This window comes from Lontra canadensis, unplaced genomic scaffold, assembly GCF_010015895.1.
Source record: "Lontra canadensis isolate GAN:19392208 unplaced genomic scaffold, GSC_riverotter_1.0 scaffold62, whole genome shotgun sequence".
NCBI classification, from domain to species: Eukaryota; Metazoa; Chordata; class Mammalia; order Carnivora; family Mustelidae; genus Lontra; species Lontra canadensis.
In genome coordinates, this window is record NW_022631056.1 from 8,884,552 (window position 1) to 8,905,029 (window position 20,478).

At 34.9% G+C, this 20,478-nt stretch overlaps 1 protein-coding gene across 24 annotated transcripts in view; it reads left to right on the forward strand.

The window, feature by feature from the left end:
* ROBO2 (roundabout guidance receptor 2) overlaps positions 1–20,478 on the forward strand; it is a 1,669,704-nt gene that overhangs the window by 1,576,950 nt on the left and 72,276 nt on the right. For all 24 annotated transcript variants that reach the window (XM_032878035.1, XM_032878033.1, XM_032878031.1 and 21 more), the window contains 4 exons: positions 2,644–2,765; positions 10,594–10,825; positions 14,157–14,281; positions 16,584–16,755. In XM_032878035.1, the coding sequence (XP_032733926.1) occupies positions 2,644–2,765; positions 10,594–10,825; positions 14,157–14,281; positions 16,584–16,755 (651 nt within the window). The remainder of the gene's footprint in view (positions 1–2,643; positions 2,766–10,593; positions 10,826–14,156; positions 14,282–16,583; positions 16,756–20,478) is intronic.

A 20,478-nucleotide genomic window follows, 5' to 3' on the forward strand; every position in this document is an offset into this window, starting at 1 on the left:
TGCCAGTCACTAAATCTTGGGTCATAAAATAACTTCTCGGTGAAAAGGTCCAAAAGGATTCATGAGAAGTTGTTTGTGATCTGGCTTGATCCAGCTGAGAGACTATATAGAGCAAAAGACTTATGTTCTCTTAACAGATATTTAATAGAAAAACTCATGTTGTGTGTTTGAATGTCAGTTTCATTTTTTGACACTACACTTTCAGCAGCTTTGCATTCTGCAAAGCACTTCTTTTCAAAGGACACTTTGCTGTGTGAGGTCTTAGTTTGAAAGATATTAAGTACCATAGAATTTTGAATTCTTTGGGAAGGCAGCAAATACTTGTAGCATCAACATCACAGTAGACCACAGATATGTCAGCAAAGGTTAATATTATTCACATATTATTCATAATTTTTTTCTGGATCAAGTAGAATAGCTCTGCTATTTATGTTAAGGATGAAAAACAGTGGAACTGGGGGGAAAAATTCACCAAAACATAGTTCCCAATTATTTATGTCCCAATTTTTTCGCTCATTTTTTTTATTGCTTACATTATACATTTTCTAAATAATAGCAGCAAATATATATCCTGAGTCATGAGATAAGTTTGTGCTTTACTCAAATTGGTACAGAGGGTTGGAAAACAATAGAAGAGGTTTAAGGTATTTTAATCCTGCTATTTTAATTAAAATCAAATTTGGGAATTAATGATATAAATTCCAAATATTAAATAAAAGCAACACTTTCATTATATACTATATGTAATGCCAAGCTTATATATATTTTGGGGGGGTCAAATATCATCATTTTATTTATTTATTTTTTCATTTTTTAAATTTTATTTTTTTTCAGTGTTCCAAAATTCATTGCTTATGCACCACACCCGGTGCTCCATAAAGTGCCCTCCACAATACCCACCACCAGGCTCACCCCATCCCCCACCCCACCCCCACCCCTCCAAAACCCTCAGTTTATCTCTCAGAGTCTACAGTCTCTCATGGTTTATCTCCCCCTCTGATTATAATATATTCATTCTTCCACATCACACTAAGGTCCTTGAGAATTTTATTTTCTTTTTTTTTTTAATTTTTTGAGTATAGTTGACATACAATATTACATTGGTTTCAGGCATACAACATGGTGATTCAACTTCTCTCTGTGTTATGCTATGCTCGCCGCAAGTGCAGCTACCGTCTGTCACTATTCAATGCTATTACAATATCATTGACTATGTTCCCTGTGCTGTGGCTTTAAAGAAATATTTATTTTATTTTAAATTTGAGTGTAATTGACATTCAGTGTTATATTCATTTTAGGTATACCACCTAGTTATTCAATAATTCTATACATTACTCATCGCTCATCACAGTACATGTACTCTTAATCCACTTCTATTTCGCCCATCTCCCTCTCCCCTCTGGAAACTACCAGTTTGTTCTCTACCCTATGTTGTGGGTTTTATTCCATGACTTACTTATTCGATTACTGTAAGCCTATACCTCTCACTCCCCTTCACCCATTTGCCCATCCTTCCGCTCCCTCCCCTATTTAGGTCCCAGTTTGTTAGTGCATCCAATTTAAATTATGGTTGAGATATGCATTTACAAGTATTTTTGCCAGAGTGTTGTATTGCAGCCCGAGAAAATAGGAGAAAACAGGATTAAGAAAATCAATTATTTTAAATGAGGCTTCTTTCCTTAAAAGATAGCTGGAGGAAAAAAAAAACTTAACATTGCAGTGCAGCACTTAACGTAGTTGATTTGAATTTGTGTGAAATTCAATATTTGATATCAACTTGATGAACTCGGAAGTCTATGATTTCTCTATTTTTTTCTTAATGGGCACACAGAATATAAACCATTATATGGAACAGTAGACTAGTATTATGGGAATGGTGAATACTGCGGCAGCTGAACAATGTACGGCTGACAGTATAGGATTCTAAATATTGTAATTCTCTCTCTCTCCCTTCTCCCAATCACATCCAAAAAAACAGCCAAATTCTTTTTTTTTTATCAGATATTGAAGTTCTGTTCAAAATTGATTACTTTAGAACATTTTATCGGTATCTTAAAGTTTTCAGTCAAAAGTATTTTTGTAAATTGAGGGCTTTTTCCTCTTCTTTCCCTCACTTTGTTAACCTTTAGTGACATAATTCACTTCCCACGTCTCCCTCATTACTTTCTTTTCCATGCTTCCAGTCTGGAATAGATCAAGCAGTAAGAACATACAATCTACCAATTGGGACAAGGGATTGAACAAATTCCTAAACAGAAGTTTTCAGATATAGCTCCATTAACTACTCGGGAAAGTCTTCCAATATGCCAACATCTGTAGAAAACTGATGTTTCTAGAGACGTCTTGTGGCACATACTTTGTTCTTTAATAAGCAAATAATAGATCTTCTACAACAATGTATTTGAAGGGAGTGAGAGATTACAAACACTTTTATTAATTTTATTTTAGTAAAGATAAATATCATCTCTCAAATTATGTCCTAGCAGGGATGGTATGTATATAAATATGCTTTAATGTTTTTTGTCACAAAGTTTGGTTTTTTGCCCTGCAATTATTTCTAATGACCTAATAGTAATAGTTTGTGTAATACACATTAAAATTTTACTAGGAATTTTTAAATTTTGGGAATTGTTATCTCTGTAGATATCAGCCCACCAGCACAAGGAGTGGACCATAGACAAGTACAGAAAGAACTAGGAGATGTCATTGTCCGTCTTCATACTCCAGTTGTGTTGACTCCCACCACAGTTCAAGTCACGTGGACGGTAAGTTTTCAAAAGCAATTTTAATGGCAGTTTCTTTTATTCCTTCAAGAAAACAAACCAAAGATGGAAAAAGTGATTCCACAAACAAATAGTAATGGAAACCCTCACCATTTAAAATCAAGGTGTAATCAATGTCAAAAAAAGAAAAATATTCCATAGAATATAAAAGTAGAATAAAAATAGATTGATTGCAATAGAACCATGGCATGTTTCCTCTTCTTATTTTTTCACAGCTTTCTTGAGATATAATTACCATATCAGAGTTAGAATGGACAACTCTATTTGGGTATATTTACAGAATTGTGCAATCATCATCAGAATCTGGTTTTAGAACATTCCATCATCTGAAAATATAACCCTGTGTTCATTGCAACGTGCCTCCTCCATTCCCCTACTTTAGCTCTTTGCACCCACTAATCTACTTTTTGTCATAGATTTGCCTCTTCCTTTGCTATGAATGAAATCATGCCAGGTGTGATCTTTTGTGTCTGGCTTCTTTCACTCAATGTAATGTTCTTGAGGTTCAACCATGTTATATCTAACAGTACTTTGTTTCTTTTTATTACTGAATAGCATCCTATCCTACAGATATATCACATCCTCTGCTTTCTCATCAGCTGATGCCCTTTTCAGTTGGTTCTAGTTGTGGCTAACATGAATCAGGGAGCCATAAACATTTGAGAACAAGTTGACATATGTTTTCATTTTTCTTGGTATCTACCTAGGAATTGCTGAGTAAAATGATAACTCTCAAACATTTAGATAAACTGCCCAAATGTTTTCCCAAGTGGTTCTACCAACTTATGTTTCCACCAGCAATATTTGAAACTTCCAGTTTCTTCCACACCCTTGCCAGATTCTCTCACATCCTCCTCAACACTTGTTATTCTCTGTTTTTTTGACTCTAACTGTTCTCGTGGGTGTGGAGTGGAATATCCTTGTGGTTTTGATTTGCATTTCCTTAATGACTAGTGATATTTTCCATTTTTTCATGTGCTTGAGCATTTATATATCTTCTTTAAAGAAGATATTCAAATTCTTTGCTCATTTTTAAGTTAGGTTGTTTGTCCTTATTATAGACTTGTGTTTTTTATAAAGTGGATACAAACTCTTTATCAGATATATGGTTTGTAAATATTTTCTCTCAGTCCGTGGGTTGGTTTGTTTTGGTTTTTTGTTTTTGTTTTTGTTTTTGTTTTTTTTTAAGATTTATCTGAGAGAGTGAGAGAGCATGCATGAGAGAGAGAACGTGCACAAGTGGGCACAGGGTAGAGGGGAAGGGAGAAACAGATCTCTCTGCTGAGCAGGGAGTCAATGTGGGACTCAATCCCAGGACCATGAGATCATGACCTGAGCTGAAGGCAGACGCTTAACTGAGTGAGCCACCCAGGCTCCCGGGTTTTTACTTTCCTAATGATGTCATTTGAAGCACAAAACAATTTAATTTGATAAAGTTTTCTTCTGAATTTAAATAAATCATCTGTACATTCCTTTAGGTGTATCTTATGTAATAGCACCAAAACATGAATATAATTTTAATAATATGACTTACATACTAAAAAGCCAATGGATTTTAAGAAATATATTGATATTTTAATATGCATTGAGACTGTTCGATTCCATGCATTATTAAATGTCAACCTGCCTACTGTTATATCAAACTGCAAAATGTTTTGATCACTTGATAGCCACTGCAGTGAAAATAACACATAGCATAAAAATAGCCACATTAGAGGATACCAACACTTGTGTATGTGTGTTTGTGTCTATGTGTGTGCCCGTGTTTTGAGAAGAGCCAGGTAATGTTCTTCCCCGTGCATAGTACAGCCAGCACCAACTTTTCATTTATATCTGAGATTTCTCTATTATAACCTCTAAAAATCCTTTGTTAAGCCCTCTGCATATGTGATAGATCTTATGCATTGTATAAGTAATGGACATTTGAGTTAGGAATACCTAGGAAATCTTTTACTTTAATAATGATTTTAATGGGAAAGTATTTATAAGTATGTCCCTATTTTTATTATTGTTGTTTTGCTGTAGTAGAAGAATGACTAAGTAAGAAATTGGATTCTCACTTTCCGGTTTTAGAGTCCAAGTTTTTCTTTTCTTTTTTTTTTCTTTTTTAAGGATTTTATTTATTTATTTGACAGAGAGAGAGCACACAAGCAGGCGGAATGACAGGCAGAGGGAAAAGCAGGCTTCCTGCTGAACAAGGAGTCAGGGACTCAATCCCACGATCCTGGGATCATGAACTGAGTTGAAGGCAGACACTTAACCCACTGAGCCACCCAGGCATCCCTACGGTCCAAGTTTCTTTCGGAAAGTAACCATTTATGAACTCCTTCAACAAAGGACTTTAAGAAAGGAAAACTAGTTATTTTTCACCAGTTCTTAATTAATTGTATTTGAAGTATAAAAATACAATGAAAGAGAATTATTCCAGTGTCCTCTCAATAATAAATCCATCAACAAGCATTCTCATGGAACAATTTTGTCCTAGGTGTGGTGGAGAACTATATAAAGAGACAAATCTACTTGAGTGAAACATAGAAATTCTCAATGACAGTACACAAGAATAAGAGCTATAACAGACATATACATACCCTATAGAGAGGTTTCAATCAAAGAAGTGATTAAATTTATCCTCAGTCACCAGAAAAGGCATCACTACTCATTTTCATCTATATGGGGAAATATAAAGGCATTATTATAGTAGAACAGGAAAAGCTAAAGTAACATTAAAGGCTGTTTAGCTTAATTCTGTAATTTTATCAAAGGAAGCCATGTATTCAAGTTGAATGATGTTCCCAGTATCCCACACTCACTTCAGAGGTAAAGTTAGGATTAGAACTTATTTACTTTAAATCTGTGTTTTGTGTTTTTTACTTAAACTATAGACAAATATTTATTTGAAAAGAATATTTTTTAATGGTAGAATTTTGGCATAGGGTCCCAGATGGGGCATTTTGTTACGTCTTAAACAAAAACATGTGATCAAAATTTTGTCCTAGGAGTACAAAATTGGATAAAATTTCAACATAAATAAGACTAAGCTTATAATATTTTAAGAGTAATTATTTACGATCACATTGTTTCTGATTCCATTTTAAACATTATTTTGCATAGGTTTATTCTGTTTTCTGCACAAAATGATTTCTGTTCTCCTGTTCCCATGGAGGGTGCATACAAAATGACCTCATCATTTTTCCACTGACACACAGTAGGGGTATTATCTGCCTTGCCTCTTCCATCTCTCTGTGCCTCTGACCAAATACAAAACTAGCAAAGCCAAGGAAAAATTGTATTTTTAATAGCAGATTTTTCCTCACTCTCAGTTGAAAAGTCTTCTCTACTCTGTTGGGCGCTTCAAAGGGGCCTCTTTTAAGCTGCTTCTAAATGTGGAAATTATTTGGGTAAGAATCAAAGTCATTATGTTTATGAAGTTAATCACTTTAAAAGTCACTGAGTTTAAAAGAACAAATCGAATTAGATCAAAATTGCAGGTCTGTAGTCTGGGAGTTCTTCCAGGAGAGGAACCTTGTCATCTTCATCTCTGCATCCCACAAAGCTTGTCATGACTAGTTTGCATATCTCTCTCTCTCTCATGAGGTTGAGTTCTGTGAGTCTGGAGCCCATGTTTTTCATTTTAGTTTCTCCTGAGCAGAGCATCTGTTATAAAATACCCTCTCAATAACAGTCTGTTGAATGATCACATCAGTTGTTTTTAGACACTTGAATTTTTGTTTTAAAAAAAAGAGAGTGTTCAATTAGATCACAGGCTATTGTTTCCCGTGAATTTGTAGTTACATGTGAAATTAAGTATGTGTTTCAGAGGGCAGTTTAGTGAAATAAGGTCGGACTAGGGGTGTGGTCTGTTGCCAAAGAAATTATAACCAAATGCTTTATTTCCATGCCATATTTTCAACTTTCTAAATGCGCATGCTCTTTAAAGTATTACTTTGTTAGTATTTGAGTTACAGATGTGTTATTGGAGGAGAGAAATAAATTCCCCAACCTATGGAGTCAGACGTGCTGCCAGCTGAGGTGCTTTACCAAGGCTAATCTTGAAGGAGCAATAGTTAGCCAGGGCTGCTTTCTAAAAGTGACTGCTCTTATGACGAGGATTGGCAAAAATGATGACATGACTGTTTCAAGAGAAAATAACAATAAATCTGTTTTTCTTTTTAAAGCAGTTATTCTAAAAAATTAAAAATGTTTAAAAAAAGGTTATTCTAGTGTGTGTGGCGGGGTGTTTTTGTTCAAGGACAAAAAAAATCACAGGTCCTTTGCCCCTTTAACATAACAGCTACTGAAAGTGAAAGTGTCCACTGGCAAACTAGAATCTCAGAATTTGGCTTCATCCGCATCCATCCTTAAAGGGCTAAGCCCAACAAAGAAAATTCACTTTGAGTTTTCAGTTTGGGTGGATTTTTTTTTTTTTTTAATAGAAAAGATGGTGGTAAGCACTTACACATTTTAATGGAATGTGGTTTCAGTGGAATGGTGGTGCACAATTTACCCTCTGGTCACATGCAGATCCCTTACTTATCAATGATGCTTTATCATTGTGCGTCCCTGAAACTTGCAAAGTTCTTTAACTTATAATAGTTACTTAATTGTCTCCAGGCCCTTCTAATATGAATACTATTGAGTGAAATAAGAAAACTGAAGCTGAGAAAATTTAAAAGGCTGAGCTATAACTCAGTTGTGACCTTATGACTGAATGATGGAAATTTGTTTCATCATTTCATTTTTCTCCCCAAAAACAATGCTTTTTTGTTCATATTTCAGAAAGTACAGATTTTTTTTTAAATTCCACAGACCCATGGATTTGTGGCCAGACTCTGATTATAATCAACACTAAAGAAAATCCTCTTATAAACAGAATGTTAATAAAACTAGTAACAAGCATCTGGTTTAACTTGAAAGTGACCACCTGTCAAAATGTGCACCACAAGTCAGTGGTATAGAACACATATGCAATAAAAATCCCACCCATTTTTTTTAAAGGGAGTGTTCAGCATTTTCATTTTTGCTTCCACCTGTAACAACAAATTTTCTTCTGAAAAGGAAAGTACTGCAACTGCACAAAATCAAGTTAAACTCTTTAGTTATTAAGTAGGCCATTAGACTATAGGGGTTGAAAGCAGCATACAATGAAGTGAGCAAGGCAATGTTGTGTAGTAAACATTAGCTTCATAAAGTCCCTAAAACACTTAATTAATGAAAACCAAACATGGATAAAACCAATTTACCCTGATTTACAGACTCTCTTCATCTGGAAACAGCTGCTTAATGTTCTTCTTAAAAACACAGCTTGCTTCTTTCAGTATTAACAAGCTATTATTGTGAGTTATGTCTTTCTTTCAGTATATAAATTCACTTAAAGCGAATGCCGAGAAGTTTATAAAATGCCAGTTTAATGTTGTTTTAACATATGCTGCAAGGAATTTTTGAACATTGACAGTTTTGATTAAAGGCATCTCTCTTTGGCTCTCATAAATTTAACTTTTTGCTTTTGAGCTGCCTCGCTTTATAATGTCAGAACAACGGCTTTTCAAAAACTACATCTGTTGGTACAAACACAAGCTGGTAGCATGGATGAGGGTTCAAAGATTGCGAGCTTTGGCATCAGAGCTGGGTGAACTTTCTCTTGGCAGAGCCTGCTGTAAGTGTAGCCTAATTCCAGAGAATCTTTGAGGGTAAGAATGCTGTCAGGTGGATGAAAGAATTCTTAGTTGTTAAGACTCATCTGCGAAGCTAGAATGAGCTATACATAGAAACACATAAGCTCAGGCCCACCAGCTTCATGGACTCTCTAGCTTGGACATTCTGAATACAGAAAAATGTCCCTTTGTTCCACTGTCTTTTTTTTTTTTTTTTAAAGACTTTATTTATTCATTTGACAGAGAGAGAGAGATCACAAGTAGGCAGAGAGGCCGGGGTGCGGGGGAAAGCAGGCTCCCTGAGCAGAGAGCCCGATGCGGGGCTGGATCCCAGGACCCTGAGATTATGACCTGAGCTGAAGGCAGAGGCTTAACCCACTGAGCCACCCAGGCGCCCCAAGTTCCATTCTCTTTTGATTGAGGTTCTTTAAGTTTCCGATTCCCACTTAAAAATAATTTTAAAATGCTGCAACTAGAGAATAAATGGTAGAGGTTAATATGTGGGACTGGGGTGCCTGAGTGGCTCAGTCAGATGAACTTCTTGCTCTTGATTTTGGCTCTGGTCTTGATCTCAGGGTTCTGGGATCAAAACCCGTGTGGGGCTCTGAGCTCAGCACAGAGTCTGCTTGGAGTTCCTGTCTTCTTCTTCCTCTGGCCCTGCCCCCATTCATGTATGCATGCTCTCTCTCTCTCTCTCTCTCTCAAATAAATAAATAATTCTTTTAAAAAAGCAGTTAATACATGAGACAATACCTTTTATTCATAGTGTGTTAACAGCTGGATAAAGAAATTTTTTAAAAGTTGAAATAACCATTTTCATCATCTCCTTCTCTGTTTCTTCTCTCCACAACCTTTCTGAAATGAGGTTTTCCATATCTTCTCCATTAAATTTTACCCTGTATCTGACAGTGAAATTTATCAAGTTAAAGGCTTCTTAGAATGTTATTAAGGTATAATATATGCAAAATTAATTGAAGACGTTTCTGTTACAGTTATTTTTTTAAATCAAGCAATTCTGGAAAAATGGCAAGATATTCAAAAAGTTTAAAATGTTAAAAATCCTTTTCTTCTTGAAGATGAAACAATGGTAAAACTTCAATAGAGATTGTTGAATAAATGTGTAAGGACATGTTTTATTTTTAGCTTGCATTTTTAATATATTCAGTTTTCATGTAATTTTTATGACTGAACAAAACAGCATTTTCACATTTTTACTTGATATGACGTTCAGATTCAAAAATCTGATTTTCATTAAAAACAGCTGCTTATCCTCTATAACTTTAAGTGAATGAAAGGATTAAAAAAAGTTGTGAAATTGTGCCAATAGTGGGACTCTTGAAGGAGCCAGAAACTGATAAACTAATAAGTCTTTCATTTCATATTTGCTAGTGGGTATAAGCTTTTCAAACGCCTTTAAAATAGATGCTCTAACTTCACAACTCCTCATCTTCTCATACACTTACTGCAGGCATAGAAATTTATATGGGCTGTTTCTACACTTCTTCCTCTGGAATAAATAGTCCTACTTTCCTTGCAGAACTCAGCACTTGTACTTTTTCCCCTTCCTGATTCTATCAATGTCCTCTCCCCTCCAGGCTTCCTTAACTCCTTGTCTATCTCATTCATAACATTAGCTTATGGATATTAGTTATGAATGTAACTTGACTAGTAACTTGATTAGTAAGAACTCAAAAAAATGACTGGAGTGAGTGAAGGTATTAATGAATAGACAAAGACAAGAATGGAAATTCCTGAGCAATAACACATTACATATCCAACCATAAAAATAGGAACTGTGGAATATAGGAGAAGGATGATGAGAAGTGAAGCTAGACAAATTGGCAGGTCTAGGCCTGTCAGTCCTTTGCTATTTTAAGGAATTCGAATTAATTAAGTAAGCATCTTGGATACTATGGAGTATTTTAAGCAGGAGAGAGAGTTGTCCCACTCTTCATTTTGAAAATCATAACTTACAGGCAATGTGAACTCAGAATTGGAATTGGGTATTAGAAGCAAGGAGATGAATTACAAAATGATGGCATCACACAGATAATAGTTGACGAAGACTGAAATAAGGACAGGAGAAATGTTGCGTGGTTTCCTTGTCACGTCTAAAATATTTCTATTTGGTTTCAAAAGATTTTTTCTGTGTTTTTCAGGTTGATCGCCAACCCCAGTTTATTCAGGGCTACCGAGTGATGTATCGTCAGACCTCCGGCCTGCAGGCAACATCAGCATGGCAGAATTTAGATGCCAAAGTCCCAACTGAGCGAAGTGCTGTCTTAGTCAACCTGAAAAAGGGGGTGACTTATGAAATTAAAGTTAGACCCTATTTTAATGAGTTCCAAGGAATGGACAGTGAATCTAAAATAATTCGTACTACTGAAGAAGGTCAGTATTCAGATTTCTAACAAAAGCCAACTTAAACCATAATGGAGGCAATTTCTTTCTTTTTTTTAAATTTTATTTTTTTTAATCAAAGAGAGAAGAGAAAGTGAGCATAATCAGGGGAAATGGGAGGCAGAGGGAGAAGCAGGCTCCCCACTGAGCAAGGAGCCCAATATAGAACTCAATCCCAGGACCCCAGGCTCATGACCCAAGCAGAAGGCAGCCGCTTAACTGGCTGAGCCACCCAAGAGTCCCAAGATAATTTCTGTTGAAGTTCTAGTTTATCATCTACCTTAGAGAAATAGCAAGAGAGAATATAAAAAGTGAATTCAGGAAGTGGCATTTTCTCTTTTTATTCTAGAATCTCATAGAATATGAGAACTTAAAAAAAAAAAAAAGACATTTGAGTAAGGGTTTTTTTTTTTTTCTTAAGCAGACATTTGTTCCAAATTTTACCAGTATGCTGGAATTTGATCACAATATTTTCCCATATTTTTTTTTTCTTAACATGGTTGAGTTCATTTGGCTTCATTAAATAAGGATGGGTTACTGTAAACTCAAGAATGCAGGCTGTTCATTGTCACTTTCTTGTTTTTGATGTAGTAAAGCACGACATTTTCTTTTATCAGCCTCCTTCCCCACGGACTCTGCTTGTCTGACTCATAATTTCTAATCAGAAGGTCACTTGCACGTTTGCAATAGCATTCTCATTAGTGACATTTTCTCCCCCTCCCCCATTTGGAAACTTTTTTGCACACAGATACGTTAAAGTCAATTTGTGATGGACATGAAATTAATGTAGTTTTGACCAGTCCCTGTACTAGTGTCTCCTTCCCTAAACTAGAGGCTTATAATAAATGGTATTATCAAAGTACAAAAAGTCAGATGCCAAGTGTAATAACCCCCTCCTTTTCTGCTTTTCTACTGATTTTGTTTACAAAGCTCCTGGAAAACAGCCATTTTTCATAAATCAGTATGAAAGCAATCTTAACAAAATGTATATAAGTTACTTATGGTACCATAGATGTCCATGTTTGACCAAAGAGCTTTTAAATTGCACATATCTTTAATCAGCATCACAGTGAAAATGTTCTGCCCACACATGTGTACGCTGTGATATGCTGAAGTGAACAGAAGTATATATCTTTAAAGACATTAATCAACTCCTAGGATATATAAAGAAAAAAAATATTAAAAATTAATAATAATATCTTCATCCACCATTAAATCCTACTTTATGTTGAAAATGTGTAGTACTAATGACTGGAGTGGGTGAATTTAATATAGAGTGCCATATTTATTTACTTATTTTTAAATATTTTATTTATTTATTTAACAGACAGAGAGCACAAGTAGGCAGAGAGGCAGCCAGAGGGTGGGGGAGGCAGGCTTCCTGCTGAGCAGAGAGCCCGATGCGGGGCTCGATCCCAGGACCCTGAGACCATGACCTGAGCCGAAGGCAGAGGCTTTAACCCACTGAGCCACCCAGGTGCCCCTAGAGTGCCATATTTAAAGCACACTTCCAAAAATGTATTTCCGCTGAAGTTAGGCTTTTCCTCTGGATTAGACATCTTTCACCGTTCAGCATGCTTTCCTTTAGAGTTTATGTGGCCCTCTGAAGGTAACAAATGGAGCTCAGCGGGGCTGTGTGTGGGAATGATAAGCAGTGATTTGGGTTCCTTCACATCTGTAGAAGCGAAGCACTGGAATAATTGACCTGCTAGGAAGCAGGCATGGTGTTCTCTCTAAGCCAGCAGCAAGGCAAATGAGAAACCAGTTTTCAAGTGTTATTTCTCAGTGCAATCTACTCAATAACTACAAAACTAGTGAACAGGTGGTTAGATTTATGTCATCGTGCCATATTTTGCAGCAATATCATCAGACAGAGGAATAATACAGAGCAGTATTGTGCTACCGTGTCTGTATATATCCTCTATCTCAGTGCCGTATGGGCATACCTCAATGACAAATTTATGAAACACGGGAGACTTAATTGATAGGCTTTTAAAATATCCTTTACCATTCAATTGTACACATGTTCAAAGGATTAAACTGTATAGAGTTATGAAAGCATTGAACCTTTCACATAAAAATCCTTTAATACCACAAATTCTTTGAATTTTGTTTCAACTATTGTTTCATTTTGTTTTTCCTACTCAGAGATTTAAGGAGAATTGATAAATTTTCCTATAAAATTAGTATTTTTCAGCTCTCAGAGAGACTGGAGAGCAGATGCTGCAGTCTAAAATCAGAAATTTTTTCTCACTCATCTTTTCTCAGTATGATTATAATTAGTTATAGGAGAAACCATAAAGGATGGGAACTGTAGGAAATTAAAATCTATCCATTTCACACTCGACCCAACATGAACTGTTTTCATTTGTAACTTCAGAGTTTCTTTCCCATAAATATAAAATAAGTTTTAAATCTTAAATTATGAGCCAATGTATAAGTCAATTATTTTTCCCAATATGAAAAAAAAGGTATTTTTTTCTTATGTTGATGAAATTTATTGCTGTGTTTCTTTTTTTATGTATTAAACACAAAACAAAACCAAACAAGAAGATTATTAGTGGCACCACTCAGAGATAATGGTTGATGAAAATTTGGAATACATTCTCTCGGAATAATTTTTTTATAAAGATTTTACTTATTTATTTGACAGAGATCACAAGTAAGCAGAGAGGAAGGCAGAGAGAGAGAGGGAGAAGCAGGCTCCCTGCTGAGCAGAGAGCCCAGAGCCCAATGCGGGGCTCGATCCCAGGACCCTGAGATCATGACCTGAGGTGAAGGTAGAGGCTTAACCCACTGAGCCACCCAGGAGCCCCACTCTCAGAATATTTTTGATAGGAGTGTTTTTTTTAGTAAGAGATCCTGCTTATTCTCACATGGATCAAAGCTCTAGAACCAGACATACCTAGGTTGAAATTCTGCCTTAATGTTTCACTTGGATAATTCTCGTACAGTTGTCTTTGCTTTCCTTTTCTGTAAAACTGAGATATGAGTTGTTTTTACTTCTTGAGGTTAGTGTGATCATCAAATATGATGCTTAACTCAGTGCGAGGCATATAGAAAACACTCATCAGAATGTTAGCTATTAAATTTATTAGCGAGCACATATTAGCAAAGCTGTTGTGTTTGCATTAGACCTATCCATTATATTTAAAGGGCAATTTTTGGGAAAAAAAACTGTCACTGTTGAATACTACGTGCAAATTAGGAGCTACTGGAAACCAGACCTCTTGCTTCTTGTCTTCATATCCATATTCTATAAGCAGTATTAATGCACATCAAGACTTACAGTTGGTGTTTACCCTAATTGCTTTCTTTGCAGCCCCAAGTGCCCCTCCACAATCTGTCACTGTGCTGACAGTAGGAAGCCACAATAGCACAAGTATTAGTGTTTCCTGGGATCCTCCTCCTCCAGATCATCAGAATGGAATCATCCAAGAATACAAGGTAGGACCTGGGTGAAGAAGCCGGGCTCACAGAAGGGCTTCCCAGAGGTCCCAGTGTCACATGCATGAAGCTCATCTCCAGAAGCCCTCTTGTTGAGTCTAAGTGTAAAGTAACTTTTCTATCTTTGTGTGACAGGTAAAGAAACAAATGCATAGGGGATTGGGACCTAACTCCAAGATGCAGATAACAAAAACTCACTTGGACAAGTAAACCAGAACAGTGGAGTGTTTTTGTTTTGTTTTGTTTTGTTTTATTTTGTTTTGTTTGGGGAGGGGGGTTGTAGAGCATGATTCCAGAACCTCAGAGAGTTAGAGAGATTGGGTACAGAGTAGGTGGTGAAGCTCTCATCCTAAAAGTCCTGTATCATTGCTATTAAATTTCTGCGTAAGGGGCCTTAGCAGGGATATTTTTAAACTGTGGTCTCATAAAAAGATGCTTCCAAGGTTTAGAGGGTTGGGGTGGGCATAGGAGGGTGGACAGCACCAACTCCCACTCTTAAGTCCTCTTTTGGTCAATTTATTGAGGTTTTGTAAAATATTTCACTTGAAAAAGGGAGCCATTATAAAAACAAATTATGAAAAAACTTATAAATGTAGTTTATTGTCTCATTTTTCTAATGATAATTTTGTTGCTGTTTAGAAGCTATAGATCCATTGTTTTCCTGCCATCGTTTGATGTTGAAGAGACAAAAGATGTCTAACTTTGGGAAATAAGACTCTGACTAGCTGTGATGTGATTAGAACACATACGATAGTAAAACACCTCATTAAACCTTATAAAAATTCAAAACTATGATTTTGCTATTAATAAATGTATATGGGATTCTAACAATTAAGATGTTGTATATATCTATTAGAATAGAAAACTAGACAACCCATCTCACCCAAAAAGTTTAGAGTTGATATGTAAAATGAAGCTGAATAATTGTAGTGAAAGCATTGCCGGTTGAGTTCTGTTATTTCTAAGAAAAAATAAAATTCAAAATAGAATTTTCTTGAATTAATGAATGATTAGCTTACTGATACCATGAACACAAGCACTTACTCTAAAATTATCCCCATCACTTTATAAAGAAACGTGTAAGAAATATAAGAATCACAATTACTTATAAATATATATGCATACATATAAATTTTACAAGGATTAGGGTACAATGGTAAAGAATGATCTATTCTGGTATGTATGTTTTAATGAGATTAGGATTTTACCTTTGTATCATTTGGAACTAAATATCTTAAACTTCCATTTACTGATATACCAATATTGATTATAACATGGTATTTTTTGTTATAAGTTGTAAGCTTTCTCACTCCTATGAGAGTGCCTTAATTTGGGAACAAAGTGTATATTTTAGTTAGGCCTAAATATTCCTACATTAGTAACAAAGATATCATTGTGTAAATAAAAGAAATATATAGGAATTACTTTAAATAAAAAGTTCCAGGAATTTACCTGTTTCAAAAACAAACCATGTGTATTTCCACTTATGTATCTCCATGTAGATTATGAAATACTGTAGATTATGAATGCAAATATGTATACACAGTATGATTCTTTTTATAATGCATTTGACAGTAACAGATCTCCATATCCCAGGACAAAGTATGCTTTAAAGTATGATTCTTACTTAGAGTAAAAGCCTGGATTCTTTCACATTGGTTTTCAAAGACTATCTACCACTCTGTTCTCATGAATGTGTCTGTGTATATGTCCATATGTTTTGATCGATATTGAGATTTATTACTGTCAATGTAAATATTGGCCTTAATTTCATCTCAGTCAATACTTATAACTTAGGTCAATTAATCTTGTTAACTACTTCTGGGTAAGTTAATAGTTTCTTAAATAGAATATAAATTACTTAGATGTGCACCTATATCCATTGGATATTACAACTAATAATCACCATATTTTAATAGATTATATGCATAATAAACCTTGATAAATAAATTAAGCAGAGAAGTTTATGTGTTTTAATCCATACTCAAATACTGTTTGCGACCAAGGAACACTTTTCAGAAGTGTTTAAGGAATCACTGCATTAGAAGCATTCAGTGTTGGTTGTAAGATATAAAGGAACATGGCGTGGTTTTAGCTTCTCTTACTGTTCTTCCTTTAATACACACACTTACAACACACATGTAGACAAATAAATTGCAAATATTAGCCTTTAGAAAATGTCATGTACAAATACTTCTATAAGCCAAGAGAATAGATCGGTCACTACTAAAAAAATGGGTCATCAATTTGACAGAAAGGATAATTTTATATTCTTTTTGTTTCTCGCTTTACATTTCTATAGATCTGGTGCCTGGGGAATGAAACACGATTCCATATCAACAAAACTGTGGATGCAGCCATTCGATCTGTAATAATTGGTGGATTGTTCCCAGGTATCCAATACCGGGTAGAGGTTGCCGCTAGCACGAGTGCAGGGGTTGGAGTAAAAAGCGAGCCGCAGCCAATAATCATTGGTGAGTACATCTCTGTGGCCTGTTATCAGTTAGCCAACTGGTAAAAAGGTAGATGATATTTTTAATCTGTATCCTAACAGTAGATCTGCAGCAATGAGAAGAGGATGCACTCATCACATAGGCAAATAGGTTGACTGACTAGGGTTTCTTATAAAAATAGTTAGCAATTTCTTGTGCTCTTAAGTTTCCCAGAAACTTCTTCAAATTATAATCACTGAGTGTTTAAATGCTGAAAGTCAGATTGAAAATAATTTTTAATCAATAATTACACTAACAATTTTGATGTCATTGAAATATAATAGGAAATGAGACAGTTACTGAAGAAAGTGCATTGTGTTTCAAATCCTCTAAGCAAGAAAGATGTCAAAATTTAACCAGAAACAGGCCAAAAGAAACTTTGTAATCCAAATATATTATCCCAAATAAGAAATCCATATTAAATGCACTATCATCATCACAGACAATTTTTCCCTATTAGCATTGATTATGTTTGCCTGTTCTTGAAATATATGTAAATGGAATCACACAGAATATAATACCTTGTGTCTGACTTCTTTCACTAAACAATGTTTTTGAGATTTACCCGTGTATGTATCATGCAATTCATATGTTTTTGTTTCTGAGCAGTGTTCAATTGCACAAATATATCTTATTTTGTTTCTCTGCTTTTCTCTTGAGGGCATGAACATTCCTGTGTAAGTCTTTTTGAGGACATATGTTTTTATTTCCTTTGGAGAGATACCTAGAGGTGGAATTTTTAGGTAATAGGATTGACATAGTTTATAAGAAACTGTAAAGACTTTCATATTATTGTATAATTTTATACTTTCACTAGCAAAGAATATGACTTGTATTTTTTTCTACACCATCACCAACATTTGATGTTACCCATCCACAATTTTTGTCATGCCAATGAGTATGCAAGTGTACCTCACTATTGTCTTTACTTCAGTTTTCTTTGATGACTAATGATGTTGAACAACATTACATGTGTTTTATTGGTCATTCACATATTTCCTTTTGTACCATTTCCAAGTCTTTGCCTTTTCAAAATCTATTGTTTCTCTCTTGTTACTGGATAGGAGAACCGATATATTCTGGATACAAACTCTTTGTCATATAGTTTTTCATTGCAAATATCTTTTCCTCATTTATGGATTCCCTATTTTTTTTATTAATGTGTCTTTTGATTAGTGAATTTTTAAATTTTAGTGAACTACAATGTACCACATTTTTCTTTTATGTTTAGTGATTTCTAAGAAATTGTGTCCTATCTGTAGATAGCAAAGATATTTCCTTAGATTTTCTTCTAGCAGCCTTATAATTTTAGCTCTTATGCTTATGTCTATAACTCATCTTAAAGTAACTGCATGCGTTTTGAGAATTGAGGCTTATTTATTTTCCTAAGTATATCAGAACATGTTTTCTTAAATTTTTCCCTATTTTATTTTTGTAAGTATATTTATTAAATTCTTTTACCACTTATTCTGTACTATATGTAAACTTACTTTTATATATTACCCTTTCATCTTATGTCCTTACTCACCTCACTTACTTATTTTAATAATTGTGGCATATTTTTTCAGGGTGTATTCAGACAATATTCTGTCTCCTTTCTTCCCATATGTGTTAATATGGTAAAATCTATTGAATCATTTCAAAAGTGAATAAATCTTTCATTCCTGGGATAAATCTCACTGGATCAAAATACATTACGTTTTCTACAGATATTATTGCATCCAATTTGCTAACACCTGCTAAAGAAGTTTACATCTATGTTCATGAGGGATAGTGATCAATAGTTTTCTTCTAATGTCTTCATCAGGTTTTAGAATCAGGATGGCTAGCTTTATAAAAGGGGTTGGGAAATATCCTATTCTCGGCTGCAGTCTAAGAGTTTTTGTGGACCTTTTGTGGGCCTTTTATTTTCTTCCTTAAATTCTTTCTAGAATTGGTTATAATATCTGTGTCTAGAGTTTTCTTTGTATATTCTCTTTGTATTTATGAATTTGCATTTATTTAGAATTGTTATTATTCCTGTGCTGGTTGTATTAAATGGATTTTTGGTTTTGCCATCAGTGAATTTGTCTAACTTATCTAAGTTCTTGAATTTATTGTTATATGCTTAATTGCATTATCTCCTTATTTATATTCCACCTTAATTGTAATGTTGCAGGATGTGTAGTTATGTCTTCTCTTTTATTTTTTTAAAAGATTTTAGGGGTACCTGGGTGGCTTAGTGGGTTAAAGCCTCTGCCTTTGGCTCAGGTCATGATCCCAGGGTCCTGGGATCGAGCCCCACTTCGGGCTCTCTGCTCGGCAGGGAGCCTTCTTCCCCCTCTCTCTCTGCCTGCCTCTCCATCTACTTGTGATCTCTATCAAATAAATAAAATCTTAAAAAAATAATAAAATAAAAGATTTTATTTTTTTATTTATTTATTCATTTATTTAAGAGAGAGGGAGGACACAAGAAGGGAGGAAGGGCAGAGAGAGAGGGAGAAACAGACCTCTGCTGAGCAGGGAACCTGATGTGGTTCTCCATCCTAGGACCCTGAGATCCTGACCTTAGCCAAAGGCAGACACTTAACCAATGGAGCCACCCAGGTGCCCCTCATCTCTTTTTATTCTTATGCTGAGAATTCATGTTCTCTCTCTCTTTTTCTTCTCCCTCCCTTTGTTTTGCAACTCCCCAACCATCCCTTTAATTTCAAGCAGCCTTGATAAAGATTAATCAATGTTTTAAATCTTTTCAAAGTATAAACTTTTGGGGTGCCTGGGTCGCTCAGTGGGTTAAGCCTCTGCCTTCGGCTCAGGTCATGATCTCAGGGTCCTGGGATGGAGCCCCGCATCAGGTTTTCTGCTCAGCGGGGAGCCTACTTCCCTCCTCTCTCTCTGCCTGCCTCTCTGCCTACTTATGATCTCTGTCAAATAAATAAATAAATGAAATCTTTTTTAAAAAAATTATAAACTTTTAGCTTTGCTAGTTTTATTTGTTTCTAATTAATTAATTTCTGCATTTTTTCTTCTACTTACTTTTTGTTGCTTCTTAAGATGGAAATTTATACCAGTGATTTGGACCTTTCTCATACAGATACTTTAAGTTATAAATTTCTTACTAAGCACCTCTTCAGCTGAATCTTACACATTTTGAGGTATTATGTTTCCATTTACCACGATGCTGAAAATACTTTTCACTTCACCTAAGGATTTCGTTCTCTTTGTAGAGGTTGTTTAGCAGTGTATTGTTACATTTCCAGATATTTTGGAATTTCACAAATAACCTTTTCTTTCTGATTTATAATTTAATTCCACTGTGGTTAGAAAATGTACATTGTATGAATTTAGCCTTTTAAATATGGAGAATTATTTTATGGCTTAACATTTGGTCTTAGGGAATGTTTCTTGTGCCTTTGAAAAGTATGTGCATTTTTCTGTTCTAGAGTGGAATGTTCCATAAATGTCATGTTAAATTAGTTGGTAGTATCATTCAGGTCTTTACTGATTTTCTGCCTGTTTACTCTTTCAATAAATAAAAAAGGAGTCGGGAAATTTATTATAATTAAAGATTTTTGTATTTCTTCTTTCTGTCTATAAGTTTTTATTTCATTTATTTTACTACTTGTTTTAAGTGACTACATCTTAGAATTGTTACATCTTATTAGGGAGCTTACCCTTTATCATTATGGAATGCCCCGCTTTATTACCTAGTAAGATTCTTTGTCC